Source organism: Hevea brasiliensis, chromosome 4, assembly GCF_030052815.1.
Source record: "Hevea brasiliensis isolate MT/VB/25A 57/8 chromosome 4, ASM3005281v1, whole genome shotgun sequence".
NCBI classification, from domain to species: Eukaryota; Viridiplantae; Streptophyta; class Magnoliopsida; order Malpighiales; family Euphorbiaceae; genus Hevea; species Hevea brasiliensis.
Window position 1 is genome coordinate 4375286 of NC_079496.1, and position 21088 is coordinate 4396373.

Sequence of the window (21088 nt, forward strand, 5' to 3'; positions counted from 1 at the left end):
GTTATTTTGAACCGCATCCGAAAGCTATCTTCGTGCCTTCATAACAAAATGAAGGATCAAGTTCACGCAACTCTAAAAATAAAACTTTTAGCGTGCATAAATTTTGTGTCAAAAAAATTTAATTAAAAAAATATATAAATAAATAAGACAACAATTTAGCATAAATCGACATTTCTCATAAATATTAATAATAATAACCATAACAATAATCATAATAACAAGTGCTGCAATGAGCACCACAAGGCAATAACACGAACAAAATTTAAAAGTCAATACCTTTCAAGGGTGTGTACAATAAATAATATAATTCATAATTTCATATCCTCTTCATTGATTTCCACTCCAAGTCCAATAACTAAGTTAAACAAAATTTATAGCTGCAATAAATTTTAGGATATGCCAATTTTGGTCCACGCGAGTAAACAATTGAACAAGGGTTACAACGCCAATAATTAAATTCCATGATAATATAAAATTTACCTTATTTCTCGTTACTTGAAAAACCTAGGTGAATAAGATTATTAAAGAAGTTATATGGTATTTTATGCATTTTTCTGTCAACTCATTTCATGCTACATTATCTAAAATTTCTAACTACTTAAGGTTAACTTCATTTCAAATCAATCATACACAACTGAAATTTTAAATTTAATTCGAATTCTGAAATCTCATGTTTTCTAACTCAATAACAATTGATTTAATATATATATATATATATATATATATATATATATATATATATATATATATATATATATATATATATTTATTTATTTATCAAAAAGATATTGAACCATATTAAAATTTCTAGAACTTAAGTCTTATTTCTAAACCTTACCATTAAAACTTTGATTTAACACATCAAATATAATTGTTTCTTCCCAATAAAATCAACAAATATAGTATCCTTTAATTTTATATTTACATAGCTTCATAGTTTCAAAATTTTACTTCTATCTAGTACTAATCCCATTTCTACAAGTCAATTATATAGTTTTAATTGGAAAATTCAGAATCACAGTAGACATAATATGAAACCCATTAACTTAATATTTTGAAAAGCATAATTTATAAAAGCTAAATATAGATTTATCATCCATTCTCAACCAACCTTTTTCAATTAATAGATATATAAAAATTCCAATTTCTATACGCTAATATTAACTTTGAAGTCAAAATAAACTTATCCCTTTTAAAAACTCATTATTATGTAAACTATTCTCTCAAATAATAATAATAATAATAATAATAATAATAATAATAATAACAATAATAACATCAACAATAAAAATTCATAAAACTTTACCAATAAAAAAAATCTCTTTTAATATATTTATAGCACTCAAACATCCAAAAACATATTCTTGACTTGATTAAACTTCAATAAAACTAAAAATCTAAAATAAGCTAATAAACTTAAAAAATTAATAGAAAATATTGTGTATCTTATTTGAGAATGATCCAAAAATTGAGGATGCTCATAAATATCTACATAGTCTAAGAAAAATGTTAAAATAGAATTTTTTTGCTTGAAATCTACTTTCTCTCTCTAACCAAAATTATTGTTTCTCTCTCTAAAACTTACAATCTCTCACCATAAATTCTCATTTTCTACCGAAATTGGTTGATTCTCCATGCAAATGAAGTTTTCCCTTTCTCTCTTTCTTTTCCTCTTTTTCTTTCCTTCTCTCCTTTTCTTTTCTTCTTCCTCTCTTCTCCCCTTCCCCTTCCCCTTCCCCTTCTCCTTTCCCGTTTTTCTTCTTTCTGCTGGAGACTAGAAAAATCCTGCCCATGTGCTGGAAATGGGTGATGGGGAAGCTGCCAAGTGTCAACCAATTTACAATTTGGTTCTTTAAGTTTTAAAAATTATGATTTTACTCGAAAACTAAAAAAATGTTACTTTTAAGTCCATAAATATGCTTTTTACCCACATACATTTTGAATAAAAAATTTCCAAATCAAAACACTTCTAAATAAAAATTTTAATAAAGATAATACATAAATATCCTTTATATTCTTAAATACCCATTAAATTTAATCATGTATATTTTATATGAAATAACTATTACATTTCATTAATTTACAGAACTTAGTCACCTTAAAGTGATATAATAGATTAAAATAATAATAATAATAATAATAATAATAATAATAATAATAATAACAATAGTAATAAGTTTGAAAAATAGAAAAGTTAGGTGTTACAAATTTGGTTGAAATGATCAATGCAAAGTGTTGCCCAAATAATCATATCCAGTTCATACAAAATTTAGGTGAATGTGTCACATACCTAACTTGGTTAACTAAATTTAGAACTTGCAAATTGCTAGTTAATTAGGCTAATCACAGGAAGTCAAATAACTGTATGATTATAAGAATGGAGATGGACTTTGCACAAGTAAATTCATCCAATGTGAAATTCTTAGGTGAATCAGATTCACCTAATGTATAAGAATAGTATTTCTTACATTTAGGAAGAGGTTTTGAATTAGGATAATGGTGTTACAAATAACACTGATCAAGGATAATAGTGTGATAAATGATAAAATTAAAGAACAATAGTTTTACAATAAGTAAAGTTAGAAGATGATTTTGTAACATTTGATAAGAAAGAGGAGAGAGAAATGCTAACTAAGTACCATGTTAGATTGTCCATGTCAGCATTTAATTGAGAAATTGGAGATTGGAGGTAAGAAGGATTTTATTGTGTAAAATTTAAAAGTGAAAAGAATTATAAATTACATTTTTAAATTAAGGGACTACAATATTACAATTATATAAGTTCACAGATTGTTGTTGAAATTTATCCTTAATTAATAGCTTTTGCCATGCAAATATTAAAAACAACCAAAACCAACAAAATGGCTATAACTTGAGCTACAAAACTCCAAATGGAGTGATTCAAAAAGAAAAATAAAGTTAAGACAATAGGAAACATTTTCTATGAAGAGAGTTTTGCCAAATTCTAACAGACAATTGACCAATGGAATAGTGCAACATGAGACACCAAAATTAAAAATTTGCAATTTTGCCTAAAAGACCTAAGTTTTGAGAAAACAACCAAAACCAACAAAATTGGTGACCAAAATATGGTATGTGGGTGAAGTTGGAGTTCACATACCTATTAAGCCTTAGAAAGTCAATAAATTGACTTGAACAGTATCATAAATAGTAACCTCAATATGAAATTTGCAAGAATGTAAGTTTAAATATATTGGAATTAGTTATTGGAATTGTTATGAAGTAAAGATACTGAGACACTATAAATTTTGTGTTTCAGCTGAAAAAGACTCGGAAAGTCTAAGAGACTGAGTTAAGGCCTAGAGGCGACTCACGTCAGGTTTGTGCACAATAAATCCTATTTCAGCATTTTATCCTTGAAAAATTGATTTAGTACGCATTATGAGTTTAAGAACTTTTGTGTTGCCACTTTGTGATGAAATTGTAACTTTAGAAATTGATTTCATTTTTATATGCAATATTTGAATAAAATGTTTGAAATTGATTTCTGATTCACACTTAGCATGACAGTGCCTTATTATTCCTCCTCCATTTATGAGGTTGAGATCGATTATTTTCCTCCCTCTCTTGTTTACCAGTTGAGGTTGTAGATCGAATGAGTACTCATTAGCTAGCTAGCCACCTCTCTCATTGATTTCGATTAGTGGGGTTGTAGATTGCTTTGTCGTGGTGTATAACACGGCATTGATCCGAAATTTTGTGTCATAGCTTAAGTTGTGTATGAATTAGTAACACTATATTTATTAAATTATTTGACCCAAAATTGTGCTATAATGAGTTTTGATAATTTGTGAAATATAATTGTGCAATATTTAAATTGTGTTTTGTCAATGAATATTTTATGTATTGCATTTTAAATTTTTATTGTGCGCCACTGAGTATTTTTATACTTAGCGATAGCTTATTTTGCTGTCGCAGATAAGGGCAAGGAGAAAACAGCAGAGTGAGCTGCTATTGAGATAGTGGACTTCACTGATCCTTTTTGTACGGGTATTTATTTTTAACTTTGTAATTATTTGATGTAAACATTGTGATATTTTATGTATCAATGTAAAGTTGAGCAGTTGTATAATAAATTGTAATAATATTATCTTTGTATTTTATATCTGTAAATTAAACTTATGAATGTAAATTAGCTTTATTGAATGAAATGGTGAAATATTTTGAGATGACAAACTTGGATTAAATTGTAGAATTATTTTGAAGTGGTTTGATTTGAGAATTTTAAGTTGATTTGGGTTGGGAGTTGTGGAAAAATTTATTGGAAGTGTTTTTCTCAGGTATTTGAAGAACTGTTTTCTCAAAATACAAATGGCACTCTGCCGAAATTTTTATAAAATTTGTAAAAAAATAAAATGGGCAAAAGTTTTAACTAAACTTGAATTAAATGATTTTAATTCCTACCAAAATGCTCACCACTTCCAAAATGTCAGAAAATGGTTTTAAAATCCCTTATAGTGTACTTAATGAATTATCGGTAGGTAAAGTTCGGTAGTTCATTAGGTATTCTACGGGATCATATTATACCTTACAGAGGGGTAAGGTGTGACAACGCTTGATATATATATATAACCTTTGGGGCGTATATCTGGTGGTTGCCCCTTGGGGGTAGCTCTGCACATGTATATGACCAATATTTTTATCGCTCTTAGGTTATTTTTGTGTCATCATAAAGCCCAAGATACCAGCATTGCTCTCAGTCTGCCAAAGTTTATTATTGCGCATGAGATGCCAGCATTATCTACAAGAAGTATATCGCGGGTGTATGAGAATATTATAGATTTTATGATTTTAATATATTTATTTCAGCAATATTGTTATATCATAAATTTTATTTTAGCTCAGATACATAATTTAGATTAAATGATATTTATTTAGCTAAACTATTCAAACATAATAAAATTGGTACTATTAAGTACCAAAACCTTATATGTTTCCCTTTGTTATTTATTTATTTGCTTACTAAGTAGTTGTACTTACCTTCTTAATTTTTAATATTTAAAATCCTTTTTGCTGATTCCACCACTAGCAGCTTCTCTTTTAGTATTGTCCTCTATTTCACTTCACCAGCTGTGGAGTCTAGTGGAGGTCGAGTCAATATATTTCTTGTGTATATTTATTTGTTTAGACTACAGCACATATGTATAGGCAGCTAGAGGTTTTGGACTGTACATATTTTCTTTTAATATGTATATTTGGGTTTTTAAATAGTTTGATGGGCATGGAGCCATGTTTTGTACACTAGATGTATTTTTAATAGGTTTCATATGTTCTTTTAACTATAAATTTTGGGGAAACTCTATCAGTTTTTCAAGTTACATCAGTTTCTAAGGGTTTGTTTGGATGGAGTGAGGGAAGGATAAGTAATGGAAGGATAAGAAAGGGCAAGAAATGAGAATGGTAAGGAGGGTTATAATAATAAAAAAAAAACTCATGTTTGAAAAGGGGTAAATTAATGAAAATGTGAGAAGAGATAATGTATGCTGTTTATGTTTAGAAAGAAGTGAAGGAATAATAAATTTAAGGCATGTATAAATAGATATATTTATAACTCATATCTCTCTCTCCTTACCCCTCCTTACAACTCAAATTAGGGTGTAAAAAAATTGAGATTTGAGGGGTAAGAGAGGATAAAGCTTACCCTTACTTACCTTTATCCTCCATTGGCTCACCTCTTCCCAAACAGGGGTAAAATAGTTACTTACCCCTCCTCACCTTTATTTACCCCTCCCTCACTCTCATCCAAACAGACCTTATAAAGGATAAGAATGAGTGTGACAAATTACACTTTGATTTTTTGAATCAAACGATTGTGGAAACTGACTCTGTTGTACACAGCTTCGTCAATCTCACGAATAATAAGTAATTAAAGACAAGTGAACTGAAATTAAATGCTTTGATTGCTTAAAATGAAAGTATAAAACATGAAATTAAATGTCAAAGCTTTGAAAAAATAAAAATTAAATGTAAGAGCTTTGAAAAAATAAAAACTGATAAAATGAAATAAAAAAACTACTGAAGTTTAATTGAATTGTTGTTGTTTGATATGTTGGGAGGTCTTGACGTTTTTTTGGCTTTTATAACTCCTTAAACTGCCATCTTCACGTTCTACAATTGTTTAATGGTTGCCATCCCACTCTCCTATAACCACTTGAAACTGCTAGATAACTCATTTATCTTCAACTAACCACCAAATAACTTTCCAGGTATTTAATAATTATTTCAAGTCATAATTAATTAAATTAAAAAAATAAAATTAATTAAATTAATTTTTAAATTATTTAATTTAAAAATAATAAATAAATAAATTATTTTGGTGTAAACAAATACTAACGTGAGATAATTATAGAAAGAGGGTGAGTAGCAAGTAGGTGGAAGAAGGAAACGTAGCCATGGCAGTATAAAATGTTGGCGAAGATTAGAATTGAAGTCGGTGGGATGGCCCTACAGTGAGCTCTTTTTAAGGGAGAAATCAGGATAGAAAGATCAAAATCATGGTGCGACAGGACATATAGTGTTTAATGATGGATAATAATTAATTAATTAATTAATAGCATTTGCCTTGCAAAGATTTATTTTAAAAAATAAAATTAAAATAAAATTGAATAGCTTTAGAAATAGTAATCCATGTTGATATTTATCTTAATATGGAAATTGAAATTTTCTCAAGATTTCGTTATGTGGCATTTCATATTTATGATAAGGATATACGCATATGTGATATAGTTAATTTTAAATTAAATTAAAAATTATTTATTTTTTAAAATATTCAATATTAAAATACTTATCACATCCTTTTAAGAAATAGTAATCCTATTAGGAAATGGTAATCCGATAATAACCTTAATTATATATTTGACTCCCAAAAATCTCTCAAATCTCCATAAAATCTCACATTAATATTCATACCCCAAGAACCCTAATCCCACCCCTTTTACAATTAATTCCCATTACTGAAGATAAAACCCTAATATTAGAGCTTTCATTTGTCATCATAAAACCCTAATTAAAACCCTACGATTCTCGCAACATTTTTCAACATCTAATCCCTAACATATTCCCTCACTTATTGTCAATGTCTTTCTCACGCTCTCGTGTTGTTCGGTCGTCTAGTCAGGGAGAGATTGGGCTGTTCAACCATACTCTGCCGATCGAGTCTCCGGTGTCTTTCTCTGAGAAGAAAGGCCCTGCTCCCATCACTACCTCAAAGACGGTTAAAGAGTATTCTCAGCCTCCAGTATCGGCAGAGAAGCAGCAGACTCGCCACTGTATATTCACGTTGGGATCGCCTGAGAGGGAGAATAACGATGCACGGCCGAAGAACAAGAAGCCTGATAATGGGTTTGGAGAGTTTCTCAAAGCTTGTTTCTTGTGCAAGAAGAAACTCCTTCAGGACAAGGATATTTACTTGTATGGGTGAGTCTTCTTATCCTTTGTCCTTTCCTCTCTTTTAAAATAAGATTCAACAACGTGAATTAATTTTAAAAATAAAAGGGAGAGGATAAACTAAGATCTTTATTTTATGTTTAAAGGTGGTTTGAGGTTTAATATATAGAAAAGGGACTAAATTTGCATGCATGATAATATTGACTTATAATCACCAAAAAAATTTTCTGCCATCAAACAGTAATATATTACAGAAGAAGAAAAAGGATTTCATAGTTTATTAATTGTTTCACTGACTCTATACCTTTTCTTTTCTACATGGTTTTTCAAATTTTCAATATCAGCTAATTTATATGCGGTTTTGTAAGCTGTTCCAATGTTCTTGAGGTTACCTGTTAGTTCTTTAGTGTATGGACACAGATTTGGAGTATAGTCTATGGACACAGATTTGGAGTATTCTTCCCTGACGTGATTTTCCCTTCTTTCCCTTGAGACCCTCTAACATATTATCATAATTCCCCAGAATCTGTCGAAACTGTATCTTTTGAAATTCATTTGTTTATTTGCCTTAAACATGCTTTTCTTTCATTGATGCAGTCACCTAGGTGCATTTTGCTCACCTGAATGCCGAGAATATCGGATGGATTTGGATGGGTTTGATCAAGAAATTGCTAAAGAAACATCAGCAAGGTTGGAAACAGCATTAGGAGGAAAGTTCTACACCAAAGAAGTGCGGAAGCTGGGGTTTCGCTGTTAAGTAGTTTTAAAGTAATACGGACTGAAAGTCCAATGTTAGCTGCAGAAGTGCATAGCTGTAATGTCTTTGCTTCTAGCTTTTACTTTTGTTTACCAAAAGGGCTGTGTGACACTATTTTTCCTCAAAGTTGATATGTAAATTTTCAATTTGTTGTTTTACATTACCGACACTTGGATTCTTTTAGACTCTTCAAGGAGGGATTGTACTCAATTGCAAAATCCAACAGAATTTTTTTTTGTTCATTTAATTTCAGCATGTTATTTGCAAGTTTGTCGATCCTCTTCTAGAAATTCCAAGGTTTTTCATTTGCATGTGCACAATGAGCCTATGCAACTCTGGCTTTAAAAGAAAGGAGGTGGTACTACCTTTGTGAAAAATCTATTTAAAACTAAGAATCTTAACGCTCCTTTTTTGCTTGCCAAATATCTGAAAAAAGCTAGTTGACAGAGTGAGTTGTTACTGATTTAAGGATCAGAGAAACAAGGCCAATCCATTAGCATGTTCTGCAAAGACAAAAAGAAAGACTCGTGCTTTTGCCTTTAGTTCTATAAATTTGGCCAATGTAGCTTTTACCTTCCACTAACAAATGGGTACAGACGATGTACGCATCTCAAGTTTTATAAACATATTTATCAGCTTCAGGTTGTCTAATACTCATTTAGAGAGATTATTCTAATCATGAAAAACCAAGGTTCAGACTTGTGATTAAGATTTGTAATTTAGTTGATTGCCAGTTAATGCTATATCAGTACTCTATTGGTGATTTTACCATTTTTGAGCTAAAAACAACGTCCTTGATGAACTGAAACAGAGAGGCAAGTGTAAAAGGCAAAAGAAGAAAGTAGAAGTAGCATACATCATGAGATCATGATTTTCCAATGTGTGAGATATGTATTCCGTGTTTTGTGCTTTTGAAGAAAATGATCACCATGGCCTCGCAGATAAAGAAGAGAGAAGAATGCCCCCTTTTCAGTGAATCACAAGCACGGACAGAGCGGGCATGGGACTTCAGATGTTTATCATAAACTTTAAAACATTTTTACGTCCCTCCTGTTTCTTCTGCAATTAGTTACAGATGCCAATTCATTTTGCAGGCACCTGATTAAATCAAATATTGCAAGGCAGGAATGGGCTGAATTATGTGGTAATTAATTAAAATGTTAGCAAACCAAGATTTAGTCCTGTGAAACGTGATCAATTATCTAACAAAATACTTGAATTTTGCACCTAATGAACTAATGAAGGGTTGTAACTTGTAAATCCAACCAACAAAAGGATTTGATTTTAGACAATACAAGGCATCTATGAAATTGGCAATGAGTAAAAGATTATCTCACGTGCCAAGAAAAAGTAAAAACAAAATGAAAGGAGAGGACCTATCCTTCATCAGTTCATGAATCATGACAGGAACGTGACAGAAAGTTTGGCCTTCAAATGGGGACCATTTGCAGTGAACCAATGCAACAAGACCTGCTCGTAAAGCAAAGATTCAATTGTTTCTTTTTACTAGTTTTGTGCAGTATTAATAATCCATGTTCCTTTCATTTTCTGAGAAATGTTGTTGCTTTTGTTGGATAGAAGATATCCATATAGTTTCGTACCAGAAGATGGGATTTTTTTTTTCCATGCATGCATGATTATGAGAATGAAATTTGAATTTGATTGTTGACTTTGTGAAATATCTGATAAAACTTCATTGCTGCTGACTTCTATAAGCAATGTTTCCCTATAATTTGAGAACTGCCTCTTCTTGTAGAATGACAGAATTCCATATCCTTGTTTTGGTATTAATTTTGAGCTTAATGAATTGAAGATCAATTATTTTCCTAACAATATTTATAGACAGAAATTTTGTCACACCCAAGTTGTGCTAAACGTGACTAACATGACCAAAAACCAAAATTTCAATATTTCTGCTATAATTTAACTATTTGAACACATAATAATAATATAATAATAATAATAATATTATTATTATTATTATTATAGAAAACATAAGAATAAAGTTATTTTGAACCACATCCAAAAGCTATCTTCGTACCTTCATAACAAAATGAAGGATCAAGTTCACGCAACTCTAAAAATAAAACTTTTAGCATGCTTAAATTTTGTGTCAAAAAAATTTAATTAAAAAAATATATAAATAAATAAGACAACAATTTAGCATAAATCGACATTTCTCATAAATATTAATAATAATAACCATAACAATAATCATAATAATAAGTGCTGCAATGAGCACCACAAGGCAATAACACGAACAAAATTTAAAAGTCAATACCTTTCAAGGGTGTGTACAATAAATAATATAATTCATAATTTCATATCCTCTTCATTGATTTCCACTCCAAGTCCAATAACTAAGTTAAACAAAATTTATAGCTGCAATAAATTTTAGGACATGCCAATTTTGGTCCACGCGAGTAAACAATTGAACAAGGGTTACAATGCCAATAATTAAATTCCATGATAATATAAAATTTACCTTATTTCTCGTTACTTGAAAAACCTAGGTGAACAAGATTATTAAAGAAGTTATATGGTATTTTATGCATTTTTCTGTCAACTCATTTCATGCTACATTATCTAAAATTTCTAACTACTTAAGGCTAACTTCATTTCAAATCAATCATACACAACTGAAATTTTAAATTTAATTCGAATTCTGAAATCTCATGTTTTCTAACTCAATAACAATTGATTTAAAATATATATATATATATATATTTATATATATATATATTTATTTATTTATCAAAAAGTATTGAACCATATTAAAATTTCTAGAACTTAAGTCTTATTTCTAAACCTTACCATTAAAACTTTGATTTAACACATCAAATATAATTGTTTCTTCCCAATAAAATCAACAAATATAGTATCCTTTAATTTTATATTTACATAGCTTCATAGTTTCAAAATTTTACTTCTATCTAGTACTAATCCCATTTCTACAAGTCAATTATATAGTTTTAATTGGAAAATTCAGAATCACAGTAGACATAATATGAAACCTATTAACTTAATATTTTGAAAAGCATAATTTATAAAAGCTAAATATAGATTTATCATCAATTCTCAACCAACCTTTTTCAATTAATAGATATATAAAAATTCCAATTTCTATACGCTAATATTAACTTTGAAGTCAAAATAATCTTATCCCTTTTAAAAACTCATTATTATGTAAACTATTCTCTCAAATATTAATAATAATAATAATAATAATAATAATAATAACAATAACAATAATAACATCAACAATAAAAATTCATAAAACTTTACCAATAAAAAAAATCTCTTTTAATATATTTATAGCACTCAAACATCCAAAAACATATTCTTGACTTGATTAAACTTCAATAAAACTAAAAATCTAAAATAAGCTAATAAACTTAAAAAATTAATAGAAAATATTGTGTATCTTATTTGAGAATGATTCAAAAATTAAGGATGCTCATAAATATCTACATAATCTAAGAAAAATGTTAAAATAGAATTTTTTTGCTTGAAATCTACTTTCTCTCTCTAACCAAAACTATTGTTTCTCTCTCTAAAACTTACAACCTCTCACCATAAATTCTCATTTTCTACCGAAATTGGTTGATTCTCCATGCAAATGAAGTTCAAAACCTCCCTTTCTCTCTTTCTTTTCCTCTTTTTCTTTCCTTCTCTCCTTTTCTTTTCTTCTTCCTCTCTTCTCCCCTTCCCCTTCTCCTTTCCCGTTTTTCTTCTTTCTGCTGGAGACTAGAAAAATCCAGCCCATGTGCTGGAAATGGGTGATGGGGAAGCTGCCAAGTGTCAACTAATTTACAATTTGGTTCTTTAACTTTTAAAAATTATGATTTCACTCCAAAACCAAACAAATGTTACTTTTAAGTCCATAAATATGCTTTTTACCCACATACATTTTGAATAAAAAATTTCCAAATCAAAACACTTCTAAATAAAAATTTTACTAAAGATAATACATAAATATCCTTTATATTCTTAAATACCCATTAAATTTAATCATGTATATTTTATATGAAATAACTATTACATTTCATTAATTTACAAAACTTAATCACCTTAAAGTGATATAATAATAATAATAATAATAATAATAATAATAATAATAATAATAATAATAATAATAATAATAATAATAATAAGTTTGAAAAATAGAAAAGTTAGGTGTTACAAATTTGGTTGAAATGATCAATGCAAAGAATTGCCCAAATAATCATATCCAGTTCATACAAAATTTAGGTGAATGTGTCACATACCTAACTTGATTAAACAAATTTAGAACTTGCAAATTGCTAGTTAATTAGGCTAATCACAGGAAGTCAAATAACTGTATGATTATAAGAATGGAGATGGACTTTGCACAAGTAAATTCATCCAATGTGAAATTCTTAGGTGAATCAGATTCACCTAATGTATAATAATAGTATTTCTTACATCTAGGAAGAGGTTTTGAATTAGGATAATGGTGTTACAAATAACACTGATTAAGAATAATAGTGTGATAAATGATAAAATTAAAGGACAATAGTTTTACAACAAGCAAAGTTAAAAGATGATTTTATAACATGTGATAAGAAAGAGGGGAGAGAAATGCTAACTAAGTATCACGTTGGATTGTCCACGTCAGCATTTAACTGAGAAACTGGAGATTTGAGGTCAGAGGAATTTTATTGTGCAAAATTTAAAAATGAAGGGAATTATAAATTACATTTTTAAATTAAGGGACTACAGTGTTACAATTATATAAGTTCACAGATTGTTGTTGAAATTTGTCCTTAATTAATAGCTTTTGCCATGCAAATATTAAGAAATAAAATCCAAACAAAAAAATTCTTTTAGTAGAAAACCTAAACAAAATTGAATAGTTCTTGATATTGTATCTTAATATATAAATTGAAATTTGAATTCCCAAGACTTCATTATGATCCCATATGTGGTATTTCATTAAGGATATTCATATGTAATATGACTTGCAGTTAATTTTAAATTAAACAAAAAAAAATTTTTGAGAGTATCCAAATTTAAAATGTTGCAATTTGAGATTAATTTGTCTTCACTATATTAAAAATTAATTATATATCATAAATACTAATGTAATAATTTGAATAGCTCTTTTTATTTAAAATTTTTTATGAGCAGATAATAAAAAAAAATTATTTTTTTTTTAATTTGATTTCAACTATAAGAAATTGAATTTGATGTCTCTATAATATGGTAGGCATGTTTGAAGCACTCATCTTTGTCTGAACTACCACCACATATGACGCTTAGATAGAAGCGGTCATCTCCCAATGCTTTGCCTGCAGCATGCATGCATGCATCCATTACATTTCTTGCAAACAAATATACAATCAAAGATAAATAAAATACAAATATTAATGGTTGCGGTCTGTAATAATTATTTTTTATGTAAATAATGATATTTTAATGTATTAAATATTATGGTATTTAATTTGAATTTTTTAGATTTTCAAAATCAAGTTTTTATTTTTTGAAGCAATTAATTTTAATATTTTTAAAAATTAATTTAAAAACCACGTGGTAAGTTTAATAATATATTGAGACTCTATAAATTTTTCTAAATTTTTTGTAATTTTTTTTCTAAATTTTCGAGTTTCGTTTTGGGTCCAAGGGTAGAGCAAAAATCAAATTTCGGGTACCTTGAATTAAATCGATTGAATTGAACTAATCAAATCAGGTCGATTGAATCAAACTGGTTTTCTTTTTCTCCTCCCTCTTCTTCCTGTGCGCATTACCTCTCCCTCTCTTCTCTCTTCTTTTTCTCTCTCTCCTCCCTTCCCCACCACCAGTTGACCCTTCCCCTGGCCTCCCCCCTCACCAACGCACCTCCGACTAGCCTCCCCTGCTGGCATCGCCCCTCCAGCTGGCTGAAAAATGCCTAAGAGCCCCTCCCCTTCAAATCGCACTGATTTGACTTCCTTGGCCAATTCTGGCCTATCCGGCCACCAATCGGATTGGGTTCAGTTTCCTAAATGTTCTACTCCTTAAGAGCTTCCCATAAACATTTATTTCACTAATTTTCATTGGGCGGTTTGTGCGAATCAAACCCAAGAAGTTTTAGCCTATTTCAATTTTTAGGCTAGATTTCTCCTAAACCATGAACCCCCATGAGATTTTGAGATCACCAGCATACTTCACTCATCGAGAGCTTTGCAATGACATCAATTTGAAATTTTTTCGATACCAAAAATCCAATGGATCCCATTAAATTAGCAATGATTTTTTGAGTCTTTAATGGGACTTTGTAATTAAATAAAAATTGTATTCTAACTCCTGATATTGTGGATTTTGCGTAGGGATTCTCGTTTTGAGGAGATTTCACCAGTGATAGGGATCGCATTTTCGGCCTAGACAGACGAGCTACCGAACCCACTTTGAAAGTGAGTCAATATTACAATGCTTCCTACTATTTTCAGACGCTCCGGACGCATTCCAAGTGTTAGAATTGGCATAGGTAAATCCGAACTCCAAATTGTCCTTTTTCTCTAATGTTAGGTTTAGAATAAAATTCATAAAATATTCGTCAATAGTCAAAAAATTGTAATTCCTTTTGTAATAGTATAATAACATCCCTAAGGACTGCGGGGCATGATTATAGAATTTTTGGGATTAGTTTGGATGGCTTTTGCAAAATACTAGTTTTAAACTTTATAGCTAAATTACATAGTTATTTGAGTGTTGGCTGGTTTTACGAGCCTAGGAGGGGCAGTATGATATTATTGTAATGTGCGCCTGAGGCCATTGGATTAGGAAGTGTTATTTGAGTTACTTTGTAGGTCAGGTAGGTATTAGGTACAGGAGAAACTCTGCCAGATTTTCGACATAAGTTTAGGATATTTTTGTCTCCTTAACTTTCTTGTTTCGTTTTGATATTAATAAAATCATGTATATAATTATTTAGGTGATCCGAGTCAACCTCCTTTGCCCAACCGCCTCGGTGATCTCCGATTGTCTGTAAGTAGATATTGATTTTGTTTATAATTTCAATAATATTATTTATTCAATGTATGCTCTTGCATTCACTTATATATATATATATATATATATATATATATATATATATATATATATAGTTAAATGCTAGGCACGTTCTTGTATTGCATATTTTATTAATAAAATTATTATGGATGTCGCTTTAAGGTAATTTGAAGCTATGTATGTGTGTGTTGGCATGCGTGTGGTGTGAATATAGATATGGATATGACAGGTAGCCGTGGCTGAAGTTTGACTCGCTGGGACTCGATCCTTATATGTGGATAAGTCGAGATGAATACGGCTTTGAGTCGATATCGCTGACCCCCACACTTGAATTATTAAGAGAAAGTCCTGTTTGAGTTGACCTCGCTTGCAAGTATTGAAATTAAGAGACTTGTACAGGAGATCAGCTCCCATATGTGTGTGTGTGTGTGTGTGTGTGTATGTTGATGTGACATATGGGTGTGTATGTGCTCCAAATTATCTTTTGTACTAATACTGCTTGAATTATTTGATACTATGTGACTATGTTGTATTTCATATCTAGGCAATATATTAGATTTAGATAGTTATAGAAATTGTATTTAAAATTAATATCTTACTCTATGAGTCGAACGCTCACCCCTGTTCAACAATTTTCCCTCAGGTGACAAGTGAACTTTTTGAGAATAACCTGCTTTCTTTCTCGCATGTTTACAAGAAAAGCTTAATTGTGTTTTTTTTTTTTTTTTTCCTTGTTTCATATTCTAAAACTCTGCATGTATCAGTAGTCTATTAATCTTATCTGGAATTATAATAACTTAATCTTTTGATATTGTAAACTTATTATGTGGATATGCTTGGATGTTTGAGATGATTATTTCTTTGGATGAGAGAGCTGAGCTCTCATGTGATTATTTATCTGCTTTAAAGATTGTGAAGGTGAGCTGAGCTCCCCATATTGTTGTTGTATTGATTTACAGGTCGAGTGAGTTAAGGCTCCTCGTTGGATAGTATAATTTATGGTCAAACTCTATCCATTTGTTTTCTTAAAATTAGACTATATTTATAGGCTTTGGGTTTAGGCTAGGAATAGTTAGGCTTACTATAAGTTTCGGAGGCCTTATACTGATCCAAATCTTAGTGCCAGTTCAGCCCAGAATTCGGGTCGTGACACGGTCCATGAAAATTTATTACAGTTAAGAACCTACAAAATAAATAATAAATGGATCAAGGTTTACCGAGGTGTTCCCGGTGAGAACTCTTGAAGCTCAAATTATAATTTATATGAAAGAATAATGTATGAGATTGATTAGGTAAAAAGAACATACTTCTATAAGTGATCTGATCTCTTTATATAAGATATAGATAATGATTGGTTATAGTAATTCAATTATATAATTATATAGATATTATTAGCTAATATAATTATAGGATTATATTTATATGTGCATAATTATATGCATTGTTATATTTATCAATCGCACCAAAATTGTTTATATTTAATCGAGATTTTTACTTTTCTTGAGTATATCTTACGATGGTTGAACCAATTGAACGAAAACATTAAATATGAAAAGACTCATGGGCTGTCCAAAAATCTGAATTACTGGATTAAGCATATATATTTTGGAGAGTTATATCACAAACTTGAGATAAATATAGAAAGAGGGCGAGGAGAGCAAGTAGGTGGAAGAAGGATATGTAGCCATGGCAGTATAAAATGGTGGCGGAGATTAGAATTGAAGTCAATGGGATGACCCTACAGTGGGTTATTTTTTAAGGGAGAAATTAGCACAGAAAGATCAGAATCATGGTGCGATAGATCATATAAGTGTTTAATGATGTATCCTCATTAATTAATAGCATTTGCCTTACAAAGATTTATTTAAAAAAAATAAAATCAAAACAAAATTGAATAAGCATTTGAAATAGTAATCCATGTTGATATTGTATCTTAATATGGAAATTGAAATTTTCTCAATATTTCATTATGATCCCACTTGTGGTATTTCGTATTTATGATAAGGATATATGCATATGATATAGTTAATTTTAAATTAAATAAAAAATTATTTATTTTTTGAAATATTCAATTAATATACTAATCACATCCTTTTAGAAAATAGTAATCCTATTAGGAAACTTTAATCCTATAATAACCTTCATTATATATCAGACTCCCAGTGATCGCTCAAACCTCCATAAAATCTCACATTAATAGTCGTATCCCAAGAACCCTAATCCCATCCCTTTTACAAGGATAATTGATTCCCATTACTGAAGACAAAACCCAAATATTAGAGCTTTCATTTGTCATCATAAAAACCCTAATTACGCAACATTTTTCAACAACATCCAATCCCTAACATATTCCCCCAGTTACTGTCAATGTCTTTCACACGTTCTCGTGTTGTTCGGTCGTCGAGCCAGGGAGAGATTGGGCTGTTCAACCATACTCTGCCGGTCGAGTCTCCGGTGTCTTCTCTGAGAGGAAAGGCCCTGCTCCCATCACTACCTCAAAGACGGTTAAAGAGTACTCTCAGCCTCCAGTATCGGCAGAGAAGCAGCAGACTCGCCGGTGTATACTCACGTTGGGATTGCCTGAGAGGGAGAGTAACGATGCACGGCCGAAGAACAAGAAGCCTGGTACTGGGTTTGGAGAGTTTCTTAAAGCTTGTTTCTTGTGCAAGAAGAAACTCCTTCAGGACAAGGATACTTACATGTATGGGTGAGTCTTCTTTTCCTTTGTCTTTTCCTCTCTTTTAAAATAAGATTCAACAACATGAATTACAGTTAAAAATAAAAGGGAGAGGATAAACTAAGATCTTTATTTCATGTTTATAGGTGGTTTGAGGTTTAATCTATAGAAAAGGGACTAAATTTGCATGCATGATAATATTGACTTATAATCACCAAAAAATTTCTCTGCCATCAAACAGTAATATATTACAGAAGAAGAAAAAGGATTTCATAGTTTATTGATTGTTTCACTGATTCTATACCTTTTATTTTCTACATGGTTTTTCAAATTTTCAATGTCAGCTTATATATATGTGGTTTTGTAAGCTGTTGCAATGTTCTTGAGGTTACTGGTTAGTTCTTTAGCATATAGACACAGATTTGGAGTATTCTTCCCTGACATGATTTTCCCTTCTTTCCCTTGAGACCCTCTAACTTATTATAATAATTCCCCAGAATCTGTGGAAACTGTATCTTTTGAAATTCATTTGTTTATTTGCCTTAAACATGCTTTTCTTTCATTGATGCAGTCACCTAGGTGCATTTTGCTCACCTGAATGCCGAGAATATCAGATGGATTTGGATGGGTTTGATCAAGAAATTGCTAAAGAAACATCAGCAAGGTTGGAAACAGCATTAGGAGGAAAGTTCTTCACAAAAGAAGTGCAGAAGCTGGGGTTTCGCTCTTAAGTAGTTTTAAAGTAATATGGACTGAAAGTCCATTGTTTGCTGCAGAAGTGCCTAGCTGTAATGTCTTTGCTTCCAGCTTTCACTTTTGTTTACCAAAAGGGTTGTGTGACACTATTTTTCCTCATAGCTGATATGTAAATTTTCAATTTATTGTTTTACATTACCGACACTTACATTCTTTTAGGCTCTTCAAGGAGGGATTGTACTCAATTGCAAAATCCAACAGATAAATTTTATTGTTCGTTTAATTTCAGCATGTTATTTGCAAGTTTATACATCCTCTGCTAGAAATTCCAAGGTTTTTCATTTGCATGTGCACAATGATCCTATGCAACTCTGGCTTTAAAATAAAGGAGGTGGTACTGCCTTTTGTGAAAAATCTATTGAAAACTAAGAATCTTAACGCTCTTTGTTTGCTTGCCAAATATCTGAAAAAAGCTAGTTGACAGAGTGAGTTGTTACTGATTTAAGGATCAGAGAAACAAGGCCAATCCATTGGCATGTTCTGCAAAGACGAAAAATAAAGACTCCTGCTTTTGCCTTTAGTTCTATAAATTTGGCCAATGTAGCTTTCACCTTCCACTAACAAACGGGTCCAGATGATGTACGCATCTCAAGTTTTATAAACAAATTTATCAGCTTCAGGTTGTCTAATATCCAATCCATTGGCATGTTCTGCAAAGACGAAAAATAAAGACTCCTGCTTTTGCCTTTAGTTCTATAAATTTAGCCAATGTAGCTTTCACCTTCCACTAACAAACGGGTACAGATGATGTACGCATCTCAAGTTTTACAAACAAATTTATCAGCTTCAGGTTGTCTAATATTCATTTAGAGAGATTATTCTAATCATGAAAAACCATGGTTCAGACTTGTGATTAAGATTTGTAATTTAGTTGATTGCCAGTTAATATTATATCAGTACTCTATTGGTGATTTTACCATTTTTGAGTTAAAAACAATGTCCTTGATGAACTGAGTAAAAGGCAAAAGAAGAAAGTAGAAGTAGCATACATAATGACTTTCCAATGTGTGAGATGCATTCCTTGTTTTGTGCTTTTGAAGAATATGATCACCATTGCCTCGCAGATGAAGAGAGAAGAATGCTCCCTTTTCAGTGAATCACAAGCACAGACGGAGGGAGCATGGGACTTCAGATGTTTATCATAAACTTTAAAACATTTTTATTTCCCTTCTGTTCCTTCTGCGATTAGTTCATTGTGCAAGGACTACAAGCACACATTCCATACAGATGCCAATTGATTTTGCAGGCACCTGATTAAATCAAATATTGCAAGGCAAGAATCAGCTGAATTATGTGGTAATTAATTAAAATGTTAGAAAACCAAGATTTAGTCCTGTGAAACGTGATCAATTATCTACCAAAATACTTGAATTATGTACCTAATGAACTAATGAAGGGTTGTAACTTGTAAATCCAACCAACAAAAGGATTTGATTTTAGACAATACAAGACATCTATGAAATTGGCAATGAGTAAAAGATTATCTCACGTGCCAAGAAAAAGTGAAAAAACAAAATGAAAGGAGAGGACCTATGCTTTATCAGTTGGTTCATGAATCATGATAGGAACATGACAGAAAGTTTTGCCTTCAAATGGGACCATTTGCAAAGAAACAATGCAACAAGACCTGCTTGTAAAGCAAAGATTCAATTGTTTCGTTTTACTATTTTTGTGCAATATTAATGAAGTATCCATGTTCCTTTCATTTTCTGAGAAATGTTGTTGCTTTTGTTGGATTGAAGATATCCATCTAGTTTTCGAACCAGAAGATGGGATTATTTTTTTTTCCATGCATGCATGATTATGAGAATGAAATTTGAATTTGATTGGTGACTTTGTGAACTATCTGATAAAACTTCACTGTTGCTGTCTGATATAAGCAATGTTTCCCTATAATTTGAGACCTGCCTCTTCTTGTAGAATGACAGAATTCCATATCCTTGTTTTGGTATTAATTTGGAGCTTAATGAATTGAAGACTAATTATTTTCCTAACAATATATATAGACAGAAATTTGGTTGAAATTTCAATCCAAAGTGCTGTCCAAATAATCACATCCATTTCATACATAATTTAGGTGAATGTATCACATACCTAACTTGATTAACCAAGTTTAGAACTTGCAAATTGCTAGTTAATTAGGCTAATCACAGGAAGTCAAATAACTGTATGATTATAAGAATGGAGATGAACTTTCATAAGTAAAATCATCCAATGTGAAATTCTTAGGTGAATCAGACTCACCTTATGTATAATAATAGTATTTCTTATGTTTAGGGAAAGGTTTTGAATTAGGTTTGCCATATTTTGAGACTGATTGTTCTTTACCAGTTGCTTTTATTTTGATAACAGAAAATGTGCCATTGTCGTCCATCTTGAAGCAAGGAATATGCATTACTTTAAAAGCCCTCATCCTCTTTCTTCTTATTTCGGGGACTATGTTTCAACAGCTGTATCTGCAAAAACTTTCAAATGGATTC

At 30.6% G+C, this 21088-nt stretch overlaps 2 protein-coding genes across 3 annotated transcripts; both read left to right on the forward strand.

Annotated features, from left to right (window-relative positions):
- The first annotated feature begins 7096 nt into the window (after positions 1 to 7096).
- On the forward strand, positions 7097 to 8164 carry LOC131179097 (uncharacterized). The gene is made up of 2 exons (XM_058144813.1): positions 7097 to 7437; positions 8005 to 8164. Exons 1-2 carry the CDS (start codon positions 7097 to 7099, stop codon positions 8162 to 8164), a joined length of 501 nt encoding a protein of 166 aa, XP_058000796.1.
- A 9108-nt stretch (positions 8165 to 17272) lies between these two features.
- On the forward strand, positions 17273 to 18836 carry LOC110673263 (uncharacterized). Of its 2 annotated transcripts, none has more exons than XM_021836340.2 (2): positions 17273 to 17882; positions 18424 to 18836. In XM_021836340.2, the coding sequence occupies exons 1-2, from the start codon at positions 17543 to 17545 to the stop codon at positions 18429 to 18431; spliced, it is 348 nt and encodes a 115-aa protein (XP_021692032.2). In that variant the 5' UTR covers positions 17273 to 17542; the 3' UTR covers positions 18432 to 18836. The 2 variants fall into 2 exon arrangements, with proteins under 2 accessions (XP_021692032.2, XP_021692031.2); XM_021836339.2 differs by having other exon boundaries at positions 18432 to 18836.
- Positions 18837 to 21088: the final 2252 nt, after the last annotated feature.